The 20,783-nt window shown below is 49.8% G+C and overlaps 1 protein-coding gene across 2 annotated transcripts in view; it reads right to left on the reverse strand.

Annotated features, from left to right (window-relative positions):
• Nucleotides 1-237: 237 nt before the first annotated feature.
• The window catches only part of LOC121560664 (annexin A5), a 45,165-nt gene continuing 24,619 nt past the window's right edge, over nt 238-20,783 (reverse strand). The window contains exons 4-7 of one of the 2 annotated variants that reach the window (XM_045220260.1): nt 14,466-14,579; nt 6,514-6,604; nt 6,273-6,352; nt 238-477 (exon numbers count right to left, since the gene is read on the reverse strand). In XM_045220260.1, coding sequence (XP_045076195.1) covers nt 301-477; nt 6,273-6,352; nt 6,514-6,604; nt 14,466-14,579 — 462 coding nt within the window. In that variant the 3' untranslated portion in view covers nt 238-300. The remainder of the gene's footprint in view (nt 478-6,272; nt 6,353-6,513; nt 6,605-14,465; nt 14,580-20,783) is intronic. The other variant, XM_045220259.1, reaches the window with a different exon arrangement.

Below are 20,783 nucleotides of genomic sequence, written 5' to 3' on the forward strand. Positions count from 1 at the left end.
CTCTACCTCAGGCGAGCAAAACCTCGAGACTTCTTTAATATTAGACATCGCGCACCAGCTGTTATTGACAAATAGACACCCCCACCCCTTGTCTTACCAGACGTAGCTGTTCTGTCCTGCCGATGCACGGAAAACCCAGCCAACTCTATATTATCTGTGTCGTTGTTCAGCCACGACTCGGTGAAACATAAGATATTACAGTTTTTAATGTACCGTTGGTAGGATAGTCTTGATCGTAGATCATCCATTTTGTTTTCCAATGCTTGCACGTTGGCCAATATAATGGATGGTAGTGGAGGTTTAGTCCCTCAGAAGGCAGCCCGACCTCCGACCCCTTTTTCTCAGTCTTTTCTTCATGCAAATTACGGGGATTTGGGCCCGTTCCCGAGAAAGCAGTAAATCATCGGCGTCGGAATCGTTAAAGAAAAAATATTTGTCCAGTTCGAGGTGAGTAATCGCTGTTCTGATGTCCAGAAGCTATTTTCGGTCATAGGAGACGGTAGCAGCAACATTATGTACACAATAAGTAAAAAAATTAGTTACAAACAATGGCTGGCACTAAGACCACAATACAACCCCAACTCAACCATAACACAATACAACCATAACACAATACAACCCCAACACAACCATAACACAATACAACCATAACACAATACAAACCCAACTCAACCATAACACAATACAACCCCAACACAACCACAACACAATACAACCCCAACTCAACCATAACACAATACAACCCCAACTCAACCATAACACAATACAACCCCAACACAACCACAACACAATACAACCCCAACTCAACCATAACACAATACAACCCCAACTCAACCATAACACAATACAACCCCAACTCAACCATAACACAATACAACCCCAACACAACCATAACACAATACAACCCCAACACAACCATAACACAATACAACCCCAACACAACCATAACACAATACAACCCCAACCATAACACAATACAACCCCAACACAACATAGAGATCGCATCATCAACTAACTCTGTCTCTGATCTCTGACCCCTAACTCCTCACCATTAGCAGGATGACCAGCAGCCTCCCTCCCTCTCTCCCTCCCTCTCTCCGACCCCTAACTCCTCACCATTACCAGGATGACCAGCAGCCTCCCTCCCTCCCTCCCTCCCCCTCTCCCTCCCTCCCTCCCTCCAACCCCTAACTCCTCACCATTACCAGGATGACCAGCAGCCTCCCTCCCCTCCCTCTTCTCCTCCCTCCCTCCCTCCCCTCCTCCCCTCCTCTCTCTCGACCCCCTAACTCCTCACCATTACCAGGATGACCAGCAGCCTCCCTCCCTCCCTCTCTCCCTCCCTCCCTCCGACCCTAACTCCTCACCATTACCAGGATGACCAGCAGCCTCCCTCCCTCCCTCTCTCTCTCCCTCCCTCCCTCCGACCCCCTAACTCCTCACCATTACCAGGATGACCAGCAGCCTCCCTCCTCCCCCTCTCTCCCTCCCTCTCTCCCTCCGACCCCCTAACTCCTCACCATTACCAGGATGACCAGCAGCCTCCCTCCCCTCCCCCTCTCTCCCTCCCTCCCTCCGACCCCCTAACTCCTCACCATTATGCAGGATGACCAGCAGCCTCCTCCCCTCCCTCCCTCTCTCCCTCCCTCCCTCCGACCCCTAACTCCTCACCATTACCAGGATGACCAGCAGCCTCCCTCCCCTCCCCCTCTCTCCTCCCTCCCTCCGACCCCTAACTCCTCACCATTAGCAGGATGACCAGCAGCCTCCCTCCCCTCCCTCCCTCCCTCCCTCCGACCCCCTAACTCCTCACCATTAGCAGGATGACCAGCAGCCTCCCTCCCTCCCTCCCTCTCTCCCTCCCTCCCTCCGACCCCTAACTCCTCACCATTAGCAGGATGACCAGCAGCCTCTCCCTCCCTCCCCTCCCTCCCTCCCTCCCTCCCTCCGACCCCTAACTCCTCACCATTACCAGGATGACCAGCAGCCTCCCTCCCCTCCCTCCCCCTCTCTCTCCCTCCCTCCCTCCGACCCCTAACTCTCACCATTAGCAGGATGACCAGCAGCCTTCCCCTCTCCCTCCCTCTCTCCTCCCTCCCTCCGACCCCCTAACTCCTCACCATTACCAGGATGACAGCAGCCTCCTCCCCTCCCTCCCTCTCTCTCTCCCTCCCTCCCTCCGACCCCTAACTCCTCACCATTACCAGGATGACCAGCAGCCTCCCTCCCCTCCCTCCCTCTCTCTCTCCCTCCTCCCTCCGACCCCTAACTCCTCACCATTACCAGGATGACCAGCAGCCTCCCTCCCCCTCTCCCTCCCTTCCTCCCTCCGACCCCCTAACTCCTCACCATTACCAGGATGACCAGAGCCTCCCTCCCCTCCCTCCCTCTCTCTCTCCCTCCCTCCTCCGACCCCCTAACTCCTCACCATTACCAGGATGACCAGCAGCCTCCTCCTCCCTCCCTCTCTCTCTCCCTCCCTCCCTCCCTCGACCCCTAACTCCTCACCATTACCAGGATGACCAGCATCCTCCCTCCCCCTCTCTCTCCCTCCCTCCCTCCCTCCGACCCCTAACTCCTCACCATTAGCAGGATGACCAGCAGCCTCCCTCCCCTCTCCTCCCTCCCTCCCTCTGACCCCCTAACTCCTCACCATTACCAGGATGACCAGCAGCCTTCCTCCCCCTCCCTCCCCTCTCTCCCTCTCTCCTCCGACCCTAACTCCTCACCATTAGCAGGATGACCAGCAGCCTCCCTCCCCTCTCCTCCCTCCCTCCCTCCCTCCCTCCGACCCTAACTCCTCACCATTACACCAGGATGACCAGCAGTCCCTCCCCTCTCCTCCTCCCTCCCTCCCTCCTCCGACCCCTAACTCCTCACCATTACCAGGATGACCAGCAGCCTCCCTCCCCCTCCCTCCCTCCCTCCGACCCCTAACTCCTCCCACCATTACCAGGATGACCAGCAGCCTCCCTCCCCCTCCCTCCCTCCCTCCCTCCCTCCCTCCCCTCCAACCCCCTAACTCCTCACCATTAGCAGGATGACCAGCAGCCTCCCTCCCCTCCCTCCCTCTCTCCCTCCCTCCCTCCGACCCCTAACTCCTCACCATTAGCAGGATGACCAGCAGCCTCCCTCCCTCCCTCCCTCCTCCCTCTCCCCCCCTCTCCCTCCTCCCTCCCTCTCTCCCTCCCTCCGACCCCCTAACTCCTCACCATTAGCAGGATGACCAGCAGCCTACCTCCCTCCCTCCCTCTCTCCCTCCCTCCCTCCGACCCCTAACTCCTCACCATTACCAGGATGACCAGCAGCCTCCCTCCCTCCCTCCTCCTCCGACCCCCTAACTACTCACCAATAGCAGGATGACCAGCAGCCTCCCTCCCTCTCTCCCTCCCTCCCCCCTCCCTCCCTCCCCTCCCTCCGACCCCTAACTCCTCACCAATAGCAGGATGACCAGCAGCCTCCCTCCCTCTCTCCCTCCCTCCCTCCCTCCCTCCGACCCCTAACTCCTCACCATTAGCAGGATGACCAGCAGCCTCCCTCCCCTCTCTCCCTCCCTCCCTCCCTCCGACCCCTAACTCCTCACCATTACCAGGATGACCAGCAGCCTCCCTCCCTCCCTCCCTCCCCTAACTCCTCACCATTACCAGGATGACCAGCAGCCTCCTCCCTCCCTCCCTCCGACCCTAACTCCTCACCAATAGCAGGATGACCAGCAGCCTCCTCCCTCTCCCTCCCTCCCTCCCTCCCTCCGACCCCCTAACTCCTCACCAATAGCAGGATGACCAGCAGCCTCCCTCCCTCTCTCCCTCCCCTCCCTCCCTCCCTCCGACCCCCTAACTCCTCACCATTAGCAGGATGACCAGCAGCCTCCCTCCCTCCCTCCCTCCTCCCTCCTCCCTCCCTCTGACCCCCTAACTCCTCCCCATTAGCAGGATGACCAGCAGCCTCCCTCCCTCCCTCCCTCCCTCCCTCCCTCCCTCCCTCCCTCTGACCCCCTAACTCCTCACCTGTAGCAGGATGACCAGCAGCCTCCTCCCTCCCTCCCTCTCCTTCCTCCCCTCCCTCCCTCCCCTAACTCCTCACCATTAGCAGGATGACCAGCAGCCTCCCTCCTCTCCTCCCTCCCTCCCTCTCTCCCTCCCTCCCTCCGACCCCTAACTCCTCACCATTAGCAGGATGACCAGCAGCCTCCCTCCCCTCTCCCTCCCTCCCTCCTCTCTCTCCCTCCCTCCCTCCGACCCCTAACTCCTCAACATTAGCAGGATGACCAGCAGCCTCCCTCCCTCCCTCCCTCCCCTCTCCCTCCCTCCCTCCTCCCTCCGACCTCTAACTCCTCACCATTAGCAGGATGACCAGCAGTCTCCCTCCCCTCTCCCTCCCTCCCTCCCCCTCCCTCCGACCTCTAACTCCTCACCATTAGTAGGATGACCAGCAGTCTCCCTCCTCTCCCTCCCTCCCTCCCTCCCTCCCTCCGACCTCTAACTCCTCACCATTACCAGGATGACCAGCAGCCTCCCTCCCCTCTCCTCCCTCCCTCTGACCCCTAACTCCTCACCATTAGCAGGATGACCAGCAGCCTCCCTCCTCCCTCCCTCCCTCCCTCTGACCCCTAACTCTCACCATTAGCAGGATGACCAGCAGCCTCCCTCCCCTCCCTCCCTCCTCCCTCCCTCCCTCCTCCCCTCTCCCTCCCTCCCTCCGACCCCTGACCTCTGACCCCTCACCTGTAGCAGGATGACCAGCAGCCTCCCTCCCTCCCTCCCCTCTCTCCCTCCTCCCTCCCTCCCTCCCTCCCCCTCCCTCCTCCCCTCTCTCCCTCCCTCCAACTGACCCCCTGACCACTGACCCCTCACCTGTAGCAGGATGACCAGCAGCCTCCCTCCCCTCTCCCTCCCTCCCTCCCCTCTCCCTCCCTCCCTCCCTCTGACCCCTCACCATTAGCAGGATGACCAGCAGCCTCCCTCCCCTCTCCCTCCCTCCCTCCCTCTCTCCCTCCCTCCCTCCCTCCTGACCCCCTCACCTGTAGCAGGATGACCAGCAGCCTCCTTCCCCTCTCCCTCCCTCCCTCCCTCTCTCCTCCTCCTCCCTCCCTCTGACCCTCACCATTAGCAGGATGACCAGCAGCCTCCCCCTCTCCTCCCTCCCTCCCTCTCTCCCTCCCTCCCTCCCTCTGACCCCCTGACCTGTAGCAGGATGACCAGCAGCCTCCCTCCCTCTCTCCTCCCTCCTCCCTCCCTCTCTCCCTCCCTCCCTCCTCCCTCTCTCCCTCTGACCCCTCACCATTAGCAGGATGACCAGCAGCCTCCCTCCCTCCCTCCCTCTCTCCCTCCCTCCCTCCCTCCCTCTGACCCCTCACCATTAGCAGGATGACCAGCAGCCTCCTCCTCTCCCTCCCTCCCTCCCTCCCTCCCTCCTCCCTCTGACCCCTGACCTGTAGCAGGATGACCAGCAGCCTCCCTCCCCTCTCCCTCCCTCCCTCCCTCTCTCCCTCCTCCCTCCCTCCCTCTGACCCCTCACCATTAGCAGGATGACCAGCAGCCTCCCTCCCTCCCTCCCTCTCTCCCTCCCTCCCTCCCTCCCTCTGACCCTCACCATTAGCAGGATGACCAGCAGCCTCCCTCCCCCTCTCCCTCCCTCCTCCTCTCTCCCTCCCTCCCTCCCTCCCTCCCTCCCTCCCTCTGACCTGCTAGCAGGATGACCAGCAGCCTCCCTCCCTCTCCCTCCCTCTCTCCCTCCCTCCCTCCCTCCCTCCTCTGACCCCTCACCATTAGCAGGATGACCAGCAGCCTCCCTCCCTCCCTCCCCTCTCTCCCTCCTCCCTCCTCCCTCTGACCCCTCACCATTAGCAGGATGACCAGCAGCCTCCCTCCCCTCCTCCCTCCCTCCTCCCCTCTCCCTCCCTCCCTCCCTCTGACCCCTGACCTCTGACCCCTCACCTGTAGCAGGATGACCAGCAGCCTCCCTCCCCTCTCCCTCCCTCCCTCCCTCTCTCCCTCCCTCCCTCTGACCCCTCACCTGTAGCAGGATGACCAGCAGCCTCCCTCCCTCCCTCCCTCCCTCCCTCCCCTCTGACCCCTCACCTGTAGCAGGATGACCAGCAGCCTCCCTCCCCTCTCCCTCCCTCCCTCTCTCCCTCCCCTCCCTCCCCTCCCTCCCCTCTCCCTCCGACCCCCTAACTCCTCACCTGTAGCAGGATGACCAGCAGCCTCCCTCCCCCTCCTCCCCTCTCCCTCCCTCCCTCCCTCCCTCCCTCCCTCCCTCTGACCCCTCACCTGTAGCAGGATGACCAGCAGTCTCCTGAAGTGACCTGATGTGTCTCCTGTTACATCCTCCTCCAGGTCCTTACCACACTCTGGAAGACACATATTATCACAATCAGTGAGTCTGTGTGTGAGTGTGTGTGTGTGTGTGTGTGTGTACCGTGTGTGTGTGTGTGTGTGTGTGTGTCGTGTACCGTGTGTGTGTGTGTACCGTGTACCGTGTGTGTGTGTGTGTGTGTGTGAGTGTGTTTACCCTGGCGGTAGGCAGCAGTGATGTCCTTAATCTGCTGGGCCGTTCTAGAAGACAGGATCTCAATCAGCACCTTCTCATCAGTCCCCGCCCCCTACACCGTGATAACAGCACACTGTCACTATGACGTCATTACACTGTCACTATGACGTCACACCGCCTGTCACTATCTGGCCAACTTGCTAAGTCAGAAACCCCGCCTAGTTCTACAATTATCCTTAACCCTAACCTTTACCACACTGCTAACCTTAACCACACTGTTAGCCTTAACCTTAACCACACTGCTAAACGTAACCCTAACCACACTGCTAACCTTAACCCTAACCACACTGCTAACCTTAACCCTAACCACACTGCTAACCTTGACCCTAACCACACTGCTAACCTTAACCCTAACCTTAACATTTACCACACTGCTAACCTTAACCACACTGTTAGCCTTAACCTTAACCACACTGCTAAACGTAACCCTAACCACACTGCTAACCTTAACCACACTGTTAGCCTTAACCTTAACCACACTGCTAAACGTAACCCTAACCACACTGCTAACCTTAACCCTAATCTTAACCACACTGCTAACCTTAACCCTAATCTTAACCACACTGCTAACCAACCTAATCTTAACTCACACTGCTAACCTTAACCCTAACCACACTGCTAACCTTAACCCTAACCACACTGCATTTACATTTACATTTTAGTCATTTAGCAGACGCTCTTATCCAGAGCGACTTACAGTTAGTGAATACATTTTTTATTTTTTATTTTTTAATACTGGCCCCCGTGGAATCGAACCCACAACCCTGGCATTGCAAATGCCATGCTCTATCAACTGAGCTACATCCCTGCCGGCCATTCCCTCCCCTACCCTGGACGACGCTGGGCCAATTGTGCGCCGCCCATGAGTCTCCCGGTCGCGGCCGGCTGCGACAGAGCCTGGATTCGAACCAGGATCTCTAGTGGCACAGTTAGCACTGCGATGCAGTGCCTTAGACCACTGCGCCACTCAGGAGCACTGCTAACCTTAACCCTAACCACACTGCTAACCTTGACCCTAACCACACTGCTAACCTTGACCCTAACCACACTGCTAACCTTAACCCTAACCTTAACCCTAACATTTACCACACTGCTAACCTTAACCCTAACCTTAACCACACTGTTAGCCTTAACCTTAACCACACTGCTAACCTTAACCCTAACCTTAACCACACTGCTAACCTTAACCCTAATCTTAACCAACACACTGCTAACCTGTAACCCTAATCTTAACCACACTGCTAACCTTAACCCTAACCACATAACTAACCTTAACCTTAACCACACTGCTAACCTTAACCCTAATCTTAACCACACTGCTAACCTTAACCCTAACCACACTGCTAACCTTAACCCTAACCTTAACCACACTGCTAACCTTAATGCTAACCACACTGCTAACCTTGACCCTAACCACACTGCTAACCTTAACCCTAATCTTAACCACACTGCTAACCTTAACCCTAACCACACTGCTAACCTTAACCCTAATCTTAACCACACTGCTAACCTTAACCCTAACCACACTGCTAACCTTAACCCTAACCACACTGCTAACCTTAACCCTAACCTTAACATTTACCACACTGCTAACCTTAACCACACTGTTAGCCTTAACCTTAACCACACTGCTAACCTTAACCCTAATCTTAACCACACTGCTAACCTTAACCCTAATCTTAACCACACTGCTAACCTTAACCCTAATCTTAACCACACTGCTAACCTTAACCCTAATCTTAACCACACTGCTAACCTTAACCCTAACCACACTGCATTTACATTTACATTTTAGTCATTTAGCAGACGCTCTTATCCAGAGCGACTTACAGTTAGTGAATACATTTTTTATTTTTTTATTTTTTAATACTGGCCCCCCGTGGGAATCGAACCCACAACCCTGGCATTGCAAATGCCATGCTGTATCAACTGAGCTACATCCCTGCCGGCCATTCCCTCCCCTACCCTGGACGACGCTGGGCCAATTGTGCGCCGCCCATGAGTCTCCCGGTCGTGGCCGGCTGCGACAGAGCCTGGATTCGAACCAGGATCTCTAGTGGCACAGTTAGCACTGCGATGCAGTGCCTTAGATCACTGCGCCACTCAGGAGCACTGCTAACCTTAACCCTAACCACACTGCTAACCTTAACCCTAACCTTAACATTTACCACACTGCTAACCTTAACCACACTGTTAGCCTTAACCTTAACCACACTGCTAAACGTAACCCTAACCACACTGCTAACCTTAACCCTAATCTTAACCACACTGCTAACCTTAACCCTAATCTTAACCACACTGCTAACCTTAACCCTAATCTTAACCACACTGCTAACCTTAACCCTAACCACACTGCTAACCTTAACCCTAACCACACTGCATTTACATTTACATTTTAGTCATTTAGCAGACGCTCTTATCCAGAGCGACTTACAGTTAGTGAATACATTTTTTATTTTTTTATTTTTTAATACTGGCCCCCCGTGGGAATCGAACCCACAACCCTGGCATTGCAAATGCCATGCTCTATCAACTGAGCTACATCCCTGCCGGCCATTCCCCCCTACCCTGGACGACGCTAGGCCAATTGTGCGCCGCCCATGAGTCTCCCGGTCGCGCCGGCTGCGACAGAGCCTGGATTCGAACCAGGATCTCTAGTGGCACAGTTAGCACTGCGATGCAGTGCCTTAGACCACTGCGCCACTCAGGAGCACTGCTAACCTTAACCCTAACCACACTGCTAACCTTGACCCTAACCACACTGCTAACCTTGACCCTAACCACACTGCTAACCTTAACCCTAACCTTAACCCTAACATTTACCACACTGCTAACCTTAACCCTAACCTTAACCACACTGTTAGCCTTAACCTTAACCACACTGCTAACCTTAACCCTAACCTTAACCACACTGCTAACCTTAACCCTAATCTTAACCACACTGCTAACCTTAACCCTAATCTTAACCACACTGCTAACCTTAACCCTAACCACACTGCTAACCTTAACCCTAACCTTAACCACACTGCTAACCTTAACCCTAATCTTAACCACACTGCTAACCTTAACCCTAACCACACTGCTAACCTTAACCCTAACCTTAACCACACTGCTAACCTTAATGCTAACCACACTGCTAACCTTGACCCTAACCACACTGCTAACCTTAACCCTAATCTTAACCACACTGCTAACCTTAACCCTAACCACACTGCTAACCTTAACCACACTGCTAACCTTAACCCTAACCTTAACATTTACCACACTGCTAACCTTAACCACACTGTTAGCCTTAACCTTAACCACACTGCTAACCTTAACCCTAATCTTAACCACACTGCTAACCTTAACCCTAATCTTAACCACACTGCTAACCTTAACCCTAATCTTAACCACACTGCTAACCTTAACCCTAACCACACTGCATTTACATTTACATTTTAGTCATTTAGCAGACGCTCTTATCCAGAGCGACTTACAGTTAGTGAATACATTTTTTATTTTTTTATTTTTTAATACTGGCCCCCCGTGGGAATCGAACCCACAACCCTGGCATTGCAAATGCCATGCTCTATCAACTGAGCTACATCCCTGCCGGCCATTCCCTCCCCTACCCTGGACGACGCTGGGCCAATTGTGCGCCGCCCATGAGTCTCCCGGTCGTGGCCGGCTGCGACAGAGCCTGGATTCGAACCAGGATCTCTAGTGGCACAGTTAGCACTGCGATGCAGTGCCTTAGATCACTGTGCCACTCAGGAGCACTGCTAACCTTAACCCTAACCACACTGCTAACCTTAACCCTAACCTTAACATTTACCACACTGCTAACCTTAACCACACTGTTAGCCTTAACCTTAACCACACTGCTAAACGTAACCCTAACCACACTGCTAACCTTAACCCTAATCTTAACCACACTGCTAACCTTAACCCTAATCTTAACCACACTGCTAACCTTAACCCTAATCTTAACCACACTGCTAACCTTAACCCTAACCACACTGCTAACCTTAACCCTAACCACACTGCATTTACATTTACATTTTAGTCATTTAGCAGACGCTCTTATCCAGAGCGACTTACAGTTAGTAAATACATTTTTTATTTTTTATTTTTTAATACTGGCCCCCGTGGGAATCGAACCCACAACCCTGGCATTGCAAATGCCATGCTCTATCAACTGAGCTACATCCCTGCCGGCCATTCCTCCCCTACCCTGGACGACGCTTGGGCCAATTGTGCGCCGCCCATGAGTCTCCCGGTCGCGGTCGGCTGCGACAGAGCCTGGATTCGAACCAGGATCTCTAGTGGCACAGTTAGCACTGCGATGCAGTGCCTTAGACCACTGCGCCACTCAGGAGCACTGCTAACCTTAACCCTAACCACACTGCTAACCTTGACCCTAACCACACTGCTAACCTTGACCCTAACCACACTGCTAACCTTAACCCTAACCTTAACCCTAACATTTACCACACTGCTAACCTTAACCCTAACCTTAACCACACTGTTAGCCTTAACCTTAACCACACTGCTAAACGTAACCCTAACCACACTGCTAACCTTAACCCTAATCTTAACCACACTGCTAACCTTAACCCTAATCTTAACCACACTGCTAACCTTAACCCTAATCTTAACCACACTGCTAACCTTAACCCTAACCATACTGCTAACCTTAACCCTAACCTTAACCACACTGCTAACCTTAATGCTAACCACACTGCTAACCTTGACCCTAACCACACTGCTAACCTTAACCCTAATCTTAACCACACTGCTAACCTTAACCCTAATCTTAACCACACTGCTAACCTTAACCCTAATCTTAACCACACTGCTAACCTTAACCCTAACCATACTGCTAACCTTATCCCTAACCACACTGCTAACCTTAACCCTAACCTTAACCACACTGCTAACCTTAATGCTAACCACACTGCTAACCTTGACCCTAACCACACTGCTAACCTTATCCCTAACCACACTGCTAACCTTAACCCTAACCACACTGCTAACCTTAACCCTAACCTTAACCACACTGCTAACCTTAACGCTAACCACACTGCTAACCTTGACCCTAACCACACTGCTAACCTTGACCCTAACCACACTGCTAACCTTGACCACACTGTTAGCCTTAACCACACTGCTAAACGTAACCCTAACCACACTGCTAACCTTAACCCTAATCTTAACCACACTGCTAACCTTAACCCTAATCTTAACCACACTGCTAACCTTAACCCTAATCTTAACCACACTGCTAACCTTAACCCTAACCATACTGCTAACCTTAACCCTAACCTTAACCACACTGCTAACCTTAATGCTAACCACACTGCTAACCTTGACCCTAACCTTAACCACACTGCTAACCTTAACGCTAACCACACTGCTAACCTTAACCACACTGCTAGCCTTGACCCTAACCACACTGCTAACCTTAACCCTAACCTTAACATTTACCACACTGCTAACCTTAACCACACTGTTAGCCTTAACCTTAACCACACTGCTAAACGTAACCCTAACCACACTGCTAACCTTGACCCTGACCACACTGCTAACCTTAACCCTAACCTTAACCACACTACTAACCTTAACGCTAACCACACTGCTAACCTTAACCCTAACCTTAACATTTACCACACTGCTAACCTTAACCACACTGTTAGCCTTAACCTTAACCACACTGCTAAACGTAACCCTAACCACACTGCTAACCTTAACCCTAATCTTAACCACACTGCTAACCTTAACCCCACTGCTAACCTTAACCCTAATCTTAACCACACTGCTAACCTTAACCCTAATCTTAACCACACTGCATTTACATTTACATTTTAGTCATTTAGCAGACGCTCTTATCCAGAGCGACTTACAGTTAGTGAATACATTTTTTATTTTTTAATACTGGCCCCCCGTGGGAATCGAACCCACAACCCTGGCATTGCAAATGCCATGCTCTACCAACTGAGCTACATCCCTGCCGGCCATTCCCTCCCCTACCCTGGACGACGCTGGGCCAATTGTGCGCCGCCCATGAGTCTCCCGGTCGCGGCCGGCTGCGACAGAGCCTGGATTCGAACCAGGATCTCTAGTGGCACAGTTAGCACTGCGATGCAGTGCCTTAGACCACTGCGCCACTCAGGAGCACTGCTAACCTTAACCCTAACCACACTGCTAACCTTGACCCTAACCACACTGCTAACCTTAACCCTAACCTTAACCCTAACATTTACCACACTGCTAACCTTAACCCTAACCTTAACCACACTGTTAGCCTTAACCTTAACCACACTGCTAAACGTAACCCTAACCACACTGCTAACCTTAACCCTAATCTTAACCACACTGCTAACCTTAACCCTAACCATACTGCTAACCTTATCCCTAACCACACTGCTAACCTTAACCCTAACCTTAACCACACTGCTAACCTTAATGCTAACCACACTGCTAACCTTGACCCTAACCACACTGCTAACCTTAACCCTAATCTTAACCACACTGCTAACCTTAACCCTAACCACACTGCTAACCTTAACCCTAACCACACTGCTAACCTTAACCCTAACCTTAACCACACTGCTAACCTTAACGCCTTAACCTTAACCACACTGCTAACCTTGACCCTAACCACACTGCTAACCTTGACCCTAACCACACTGCTAACCTTGACCCTAACCACACTGCTAACCTTGACCCTAACCACACTGCTAACCTTGACCCTAACCACACTGCTAACCTTGACCCTAACCACACTGCTAACCTTAACCCTAACCTTAACCACACTGCTAACCTTAACGCCTAACCACACTGCTAACCTTGACGCTAACCACACTGCTAACCTTGACCCTAACCACACTGCTAACCTTGACCCTAACCACACTGCTAACCTTGACCCTAACCACACTGCTAACCTTGACCCTAACCACACTGCTAACCTTGACCCTAACCACACTGCTAACCTTGACCCTAACCACACTGCTAACCTTGACCCTAACCACACTGCTAACCTTGACCCTAACCACACTGCTAACCTTGACCCTAACCACACTGCTAACCTTGACCCTAACCACACTGCTAACCTTAACCCTAACCACACTGCTAACCTTAACCCTAACCTTAACCACACTGCTAACCTTAACCCTAACCTTAACCACACTGCTAACCTTAACGCTAATCACACTGCTAACCTTAACCTTAACCACACTGCTAACCTTAACCCTAACCTTAACCACACTGCTAACCTTAACCCTAACCATCCTGCTAACCTTGACCCTAACCTTAACCACACTGCTAACCTTAACCCTAACCTTAACCACACTGCTAACCTTAACCCTAACCTTAACCACACTGTTAACCTTAACCCTAACCTTAACCACACTGCTAACCTTAACCCTAACCTTAACCACACTGTTAACCTTAACCCTAACCTTAACCACACTGCTAACCTTGACCCTAACCACGCTGTTAACCTTAACCACACTTAACCTTAACCCTAACCACACTGCTAACCTTAACCCTAACCTTAACCACACTGTTAACCTTAACAACACTGTTAACCTTAACCCTAACCACACTGCTAACCTTAACCCTAACCTTAACCACACTGTTAACCTTAACAACACTGTTAACCTTAACCCTAACCACACTGCTAACCTTAACCCTAACCTTAACCACACTGCTAACCTTGACCCTAACCTTAACCACACTCCTTACCTTAACTACACTGCTAACCTTGACCCTAACACTGCTAACCGTATGCCCAACACTAACCTTAAATTAAGACCAAAAAGTACATTTCTGTTTTCATACATGTTTACGATATAGCCCATATGCAGCTTGGCCATCTACAGGTAACCATCACTCACAGGATATGACATCACTAGATCCGGGTCAAATACCTTGATGGCGTTCCGTAATGATGTCACATCGTAGAGGATTGGCGGAGTCATCAGAGCCACCACCAGAGTCTCAAACTTTCCCCCCAGTTCACCCTTCAGATCACCTACCAGGTCCTGGAGAGAGGAGAGAGGGGAGAGAGGAGAGAGGAGAGAGGAGTGAGGAGAGAGGAGAGAGGGAGAGGAGGGAGAGAGGGAGAGAGGAGAGAGGAGAGAGGGGGAGAGAGAGAGAGAGAGAGGAGAGAGGGGGAGAGAGAGAGAGGAGATGGGGAGAGGGGGAGAGGGAGGGAGGAGAGAGGAGAGAGGAGAGAGGAGAGAGGAGAGAGGGGGGGAGAGAGAGAGAGGAGATGGGGAGAGGGAGGAGGAGGGAGAGAGGAGAGAGGAGAGAGGAGAGAGAGAGAGGGAGAGAGGAGGAGAGAGGAGAGGAGAGAGGGAGGGAGAGAGAGAGAGGGGGGGGAGAGAGAGAGAGGAGAGGGGGAGAGGGGAGAGGGAGGAGGGAGGGAGAGAGGAGAGAGGAGAGAGGGAGAGAGGGAGAGAGGAGAGGAGAGGAGAGAGGGAGAGAGGAGAGGAGAGGAGAGAGGGAGAGAGAGGGAGGAGAGAGGGAGGGAGGAGAGAGGAGAGAGAGGAGTGAGGAGAGAGGAGAGAGGAGAGAGGGAGAGAGAGAGAGAGGGAGGGAGTTAGAGTTGACGATGCATTCTCCTCTGTGGTTGTATTGTGGTTGTATTGTGGTTGTGTTGTGGTTGTATTGTGGTTGTGTTGTGGTTGTATTGTGGTTGTATTGTGGGTGTATTGTGGTTGTGTTGTGGTTGTATTGTGGTTGTATTGTGGTTGTGTTGTGGTTGTATTGTGGTTGTGTTGTGGTTGTATTGTGGTTGTATTGTGGTTGTGTTGTATTGTGGTTGTGTTGTGGTTGTGTTGTGGTTGTATTGTGGTTGTGTTGTGGTTGTATTGTGGTTGTGGTTGTGTTGTGGTTGTGGTTGTGTTGTGGTTGTATTGTGGTGTATTGTGGTGTATTGTGGTTGTATTGTGGTTGTGGTTGTGTTGTGGTTGTATTGTGGTTGTGTTGTGGTTGCATTGTGGTTGTGGTTGTGTTGTGGTTGTATTGTGGTTGTGGTTGTGTTGTGGTTGTGTTGTGGTTGTATTGTGGTTGTGGTTGTATTGTGGTTGTATTGTGGTTGTATTGTGGTTGTATTGTGGTTGTATTGTGGTTGTGTTGTGGTTGTATTGTGGTTGTATTGTGGTTGTATTGTGGTTGTGGTTGTGTTGTGGTTGTATTGTGGTTGTGGTTGTGTTGTGGTTGTATTGTGGTTGTATTGTGGTTGTGTTGTATTGTGGTTGTGTTGTGGTTGTATTGTGGTTGTGTTGTGGTTGTATAGTGGTTGTGTTGGGGTTGTGGTTGTGTTGTGGTTGTATTGTGGTTGTATTGTGGTTGTGTTGTGGTTGTGTTGTGGTTGTATTGTGGTTGTGTTGTGGTTGTGTTGTGGTCGTATTGTGATTGTATTGTGGTTGTGTTGTGGTTGTGTTGTGGTTGTATTGTGGTTGTGGTTGTATTGTGGTTGTATTGTGGTTGTATTGTGGTTGTGTTGTATTGTGGTTGTGTTGTGGTTGTGGTTGTGTTGTGTTGTGGTTGTATTGTGGTTGTGGTTGTGTTGTGGTTGTATTGTGGTTGTGTTGTGGTTGTGTTGTGGTTGTATTGTGGTTGTATTGTGGTTGTGGTTGTGTTGTGGTTGTATTGTGGTTGTATTGTGGTTGTATTGTGGTTGTGTTGTGGTTGTGTTGTGGTTGTGTTGTGGTTGTATTGTGGTTGTGTTGTGGTTTTATTGTGGTTGTGTTGTGGTTGTATTGTGGTTGTATTGTGGTTGTATTGTGGTTGTGGTTGTGTTGTGGTTGTATTGCGGTTGTGTTGTGGTTGTATTGTGGTTGTATTGTGGTTGTATTGTGGTTGTGTTGTGGTTGTGGTTGTATTGTGGTTGTCTTGTGGTTGTATTGTGGTTGTGTTGTGGTTGTATTGTGGTTGTATTGTGGTTGTATTGTGGTTGTGTTGTGGTTGTGGTTGTGTTGTGGTTGTATTGCGGTTGTGTTGTGGTTGTGTTGTGGTTGATTGTGGTTGTGGTTGTATTGTGGTCCTCTGTAGCTCAGCTGGTAGAGCACGGCGCTTGTAACGCCAAGGTAGTGGGTTCGATCCCCGACACCACCCATAAACAAAAATGTATGCACACATGACTGTAAGTCGCTTTGGATAAAAGCGTCTGCTAAATGGCATATTATTATATTATATTATATTGTGGTTGTGGTTGTATTATGGTTGTGTTGTGGTTGTATTGTGGTTGTATTGTGGTTGTGTTGTGGTTGTATTGTGGTTGTGTTGTGGTTGTGTTGTGGTTGTATTGTGGTTGTGTTGTGGTTGTATTGTGGTTGTATTGTGGTTGTGGTTGTGTTGTGGTTGTATTGTGGTCGTGTTGTGGTTGTATTGTGGTTGTATTGTGGTTGTGGTTGTATTGTGGTTGTGTTGTGGTTGTGTTGTGGTTGTGGTTGTATTGTGGTTGTGTTGTGGTTGTGGTTGTGGTTGTATTGTGGTTGTGTTGTGGTTGTATTGTGGTTGTATTGTGGTTGTGTTGTGGTTGTATTGTGGTTGTAATGTGGTTGTGTTGTGGTTGTATTGTGGTTGTGTTGTGGTTGTGTTGTGGTTGTATTGTGGTTGTATTGTGGTTGTGGTTGTATTGTGGTTGTATTGTGGTTCTATTGTGGTTGTGTTGTGGTTCTATTGTGGTTGTATTGTGGTTGTATTGTGGTTGTGGTTGTGTTGTGGTTGTATTGTGGTTGTGTTGTGGTTGTGTTGTGGTTGTATTGTGGTTGTGTAGTGGTTGTATTGTGGTTGTGTTGTGTTTGTGGTTGTGTTGTGGTTGTATTGCGGTTGTGTTGTGGTTGTATTGTGGTTGTGTTGTGGTTGTATTGTGGTTGTGTTGTGGTTGTATTGTGGTTGTGTTGTGGTTGTGGTTGTGTTGTGGTTGTGTTGTGGTTGTATTGCGGTTGTGTTGTGGTTGTATTGTGGTTGTGTTGTGGTTGTATTGTGGTTGTATTGTGGTTGTATTGTGGTTGTGTTGTGGTTGTATTGTGGTTGTGGTTGTGTTGTGGCTGTATTGCGGATGTGTTGTGGTTGTATTGTGGTTGTGTTGTGGTTGTATTGTGGTTGTATTGTGGTTGTATTGTGGTTGTGTTGTGGTTGTATTGTGGTTGTGGTTGTGTTGTGGTTGTATTGCGGTTGTGTTGCGGTTGTATTGCGGTTGTATTGCGGTTGTGTTGTGGTTGTGGTTGTGTTGTGGTTGTGTTGTGGTTGTGTTGTGGTTGTGGTTGTATTATGGTTGTATTGTGGTTGATTGTGGTTGTGGTTGTATTGTGGTCCTCTAGCTCAGCTGGTAGAGCACGGCGCTTGTAACGCCAAGGTAGTGGGTTCGATCCCCGGGACCACCCATAAACAAAAATGTATGCACGCATGACTGTAAGTCGCTTTGGATAAAAGCGTCTGTTAAATGGCATATTATTATATTATATTATATTGTGGTTGTGGTTGTATTATGGTTGTGTTGTGGTTGTATTGTGGTTGTATTGTGGTTGTGTTGTGGTTGTATTGTGGTTGTGTTGTGGTTGTGTTGTGGTTGTATTGTGGTTGTGTTGTGGTTATGTTGTGGTTGTGGTTGTGTTGTGGTTGTATTGTGGTTGTGTTGTGGTTGTATTGTGGTTGTATTGTGGTTGTATTGTGGTTGTGTTGTGGTTGTATTGTGGTTGTATTGTGGTTGTGGTTGTATTGTGGTTGTATTGTGGTTGTATTGTGGTTGTATTGTGGTTGTGTTGTGGTTGTATTGTGGTTGTGGTTGTATTGTGGTTGTATTGTGGTTGTATTGTGGTTGTATTGTGGTTGTGTTGTATTGTGGTTGTGTTGTGGTTCTATTGTGGTTGTGTTGTGGTTGTATTGTGGTTGTATTGTGGTTGTGTTGTGGTTGTGTTGTGGTTGTATTGTGGTTGTGTTGTGGTTGTGTTGTGGTTGTATTGTGGTTGTGTTGTGGTTGTATTGTGGTTGTGTTGTGGTTGTATTGTGGTTGTATTGTGGTTGTATTGTGGTTGTGGTTGTATTGTGGTTGTGTTGTGGTTGTGTTGTGGTTGTATTGTGGTTGTATTGTGGTTGTGGTTGTGTTGTGGTTGTGTTGTGGTTGTATTGTGGTTGTGTTGTGGTTGTGTTGTGGTTGTGTTGTGGTTGTATTGTGGTTGTGTTGTGGTTGTATTGTGGTTGTGTTGTGGTTGTGTTGTGGTTGTGTTGTGGTTGTATTGCGGTTGTGTTGTGGTTGTATTGTGGTTGTGTTGTCGTTGTATTGTGGTTGTATTGTGGTTGTGTTGTGGTTGTATTGTGGTTGTGGTTGTGTTGTGGCTGTATTGTGGTTGTGTTGTGGTTGTATTGTGGTTGTATTGTGGTTGTATTGTGGTTGTATTGTGGTTGTATTGTGGTTGTGTTGTGGTTGTATTGTGGTTGTGTTGTGGTTGTATTGCGGTTGTGTTGCGGTTGTATTGCGGTTGTATTGTGGTTGTGTTGTGGTTGTGTTGTGGTTGTGTTGTGTTGTGGTTGTGTTGTGGTTGTGGATGTATTGTGGTTGTCTTGTGGTTGTATTGTGGTTGTATTGTGGTTGTATTGTGGTTGTGTTGTGGTTGTGGATGTATTGTGGTTGTCTTGTGGTTGTATTGTGGTTGTATTGTGGTTGTATTGTGGTTGTGTTGTGGTTGTGTTGTGGTTGTGTTGTGGTTGTGGTTGTATTATGGTTGTATTGTGGTTGATTGTGGTTGTGGTTGATTGTGGTCCTCTGTAGCTCAGCTGGTGAGCAGGCGCTTGTAATGCCAAGGTAGTGGGTTCGACTCGGGACCACCCATAAACAAAAATGTATGCACGCATGACTGTAAGTCGCTTGGATAAAAGCGTCTGCTAAATGGCATATTATTATATTATATTATATTGTGGTTGTGGTTGTATTATGGTTGTGTTGTGGTTGTATTGTGGTTGTGTTGTGGTTTTATTGTGGTTGTGTTGTGGTTGTGTTGTGGTTGTATTTTGGTTGTGTTGTGGTTGTGTTGTGGTTGTATTGTGGTTGTGTTGTGGTTGTATTGTGGTTGTGGTTGTGTTGTGGTTGTATTGTGGTTGTGTTGTGGTTGAATTGTGGTTGTGGTTGTATTGTGGTTGTGTTGTGGTTGTGTTGTGGTTGTATTGTGGTTGTGTTGTGGTTGTATTGTGGTTGTGTTGTGGTTGTGTTGTGGTTGTGGTTGTGGTTGTGTTGTGGTTGTATTGTGGTTGTGTTGTGGTTGTATTGTGGTTGTGTTGTGGTTGTGTTGTGGTTGTGGTTGTGTTGTGGTTGTATTGTGGTTGTGTTGTGGTTGTATTGTGGTTGTGGTTGTATTGTGGTTGTATTGTGGTTGTATTGTGGTTGTGTTGTATTGTGGTTGTGTTGTGGTTCTATTGTGGTTGTGTTGTGGTTGTATTGTGGTTGTATTGTGGTTGTGGTTGTGTTGTGGTTGTATTGTGGTTGTGTTGTGGTTGTGTTGTGGTTGTATTGTGGTTGTATTGTGGTTGTGGTTGTGTTGTGGTTGTATTGTGGTTGTGTTGTGGTTGTGTTGTGGTTGTATTGTGGTTGTATTGTGGTTGTGGTTGTGTTGTGGTTGTGTTGTATTGTGTTTGTGTTGTGGTTATATTGTGGTTGTATTGTGGTTGTGGTTGTGTTGTGGTTGTATTGTGGTTGTGTTGTGGTTGTGTTGTGGTTGTATTGTGGTTGTGTTGTGGTTGTGTTGTGGTTGTATTGTGGTTGTGTTGTGGTTGTGGTTGTGTTGTGGTTGTATTGCGGTTGTGTTGTGGTTGTATTGTGGTTGTGTTGTGGTTGTGTTGTGGTTGTATTGTGGTTGTATTGTGGTTGTGTTGTGGTTGTATTTTGGTTGTATTGTGGTTGTGTTGTGGTTGTATTGCGGTTGTGTTGTGATTGTATTGTGGTTGTGTTGTGGTTGTATTGTGGTTGTGTTGTGGTTGTGTTGTGGTTGTATTGTGGTTGTGTTGTGGTTGTATTGTGGTTGTATTGTGGTTGTGGTTGTGTTGTGGTTGTATTGTGGTCGTGTTGTGGTTGTATTGTGGTTGTATTGTGGTTGTGGTTGTATTGTGGTTGTGTTGTGGTTGTGTTGTGGTTGTGTTGTAGTTGTGGTTGTATTGTGGTTGTGTTGTGGTTGTGGTTGTGGTTGTGTTGTGGTTGTATTGTGGTTGTGTTGTGGTTGTATTGTGGTTGTATTGTGGTTGTG

Source organism: Coregonus clupeaformis, unplaced genomic scaffold (genome assembly GCF_020615455.1).
Source record: "Coregonus clupeaformis isolate EN_2021a unplaced genomic scaffold, ASM2061545v1 scaf3447, whole genome shotgun sequence".
NCBI lineage: Eukaryota > Metazoa > Chordata > Actinopteri > Salmoniformes > Salmonidae > Coregonus > Coregonus clupeaformis.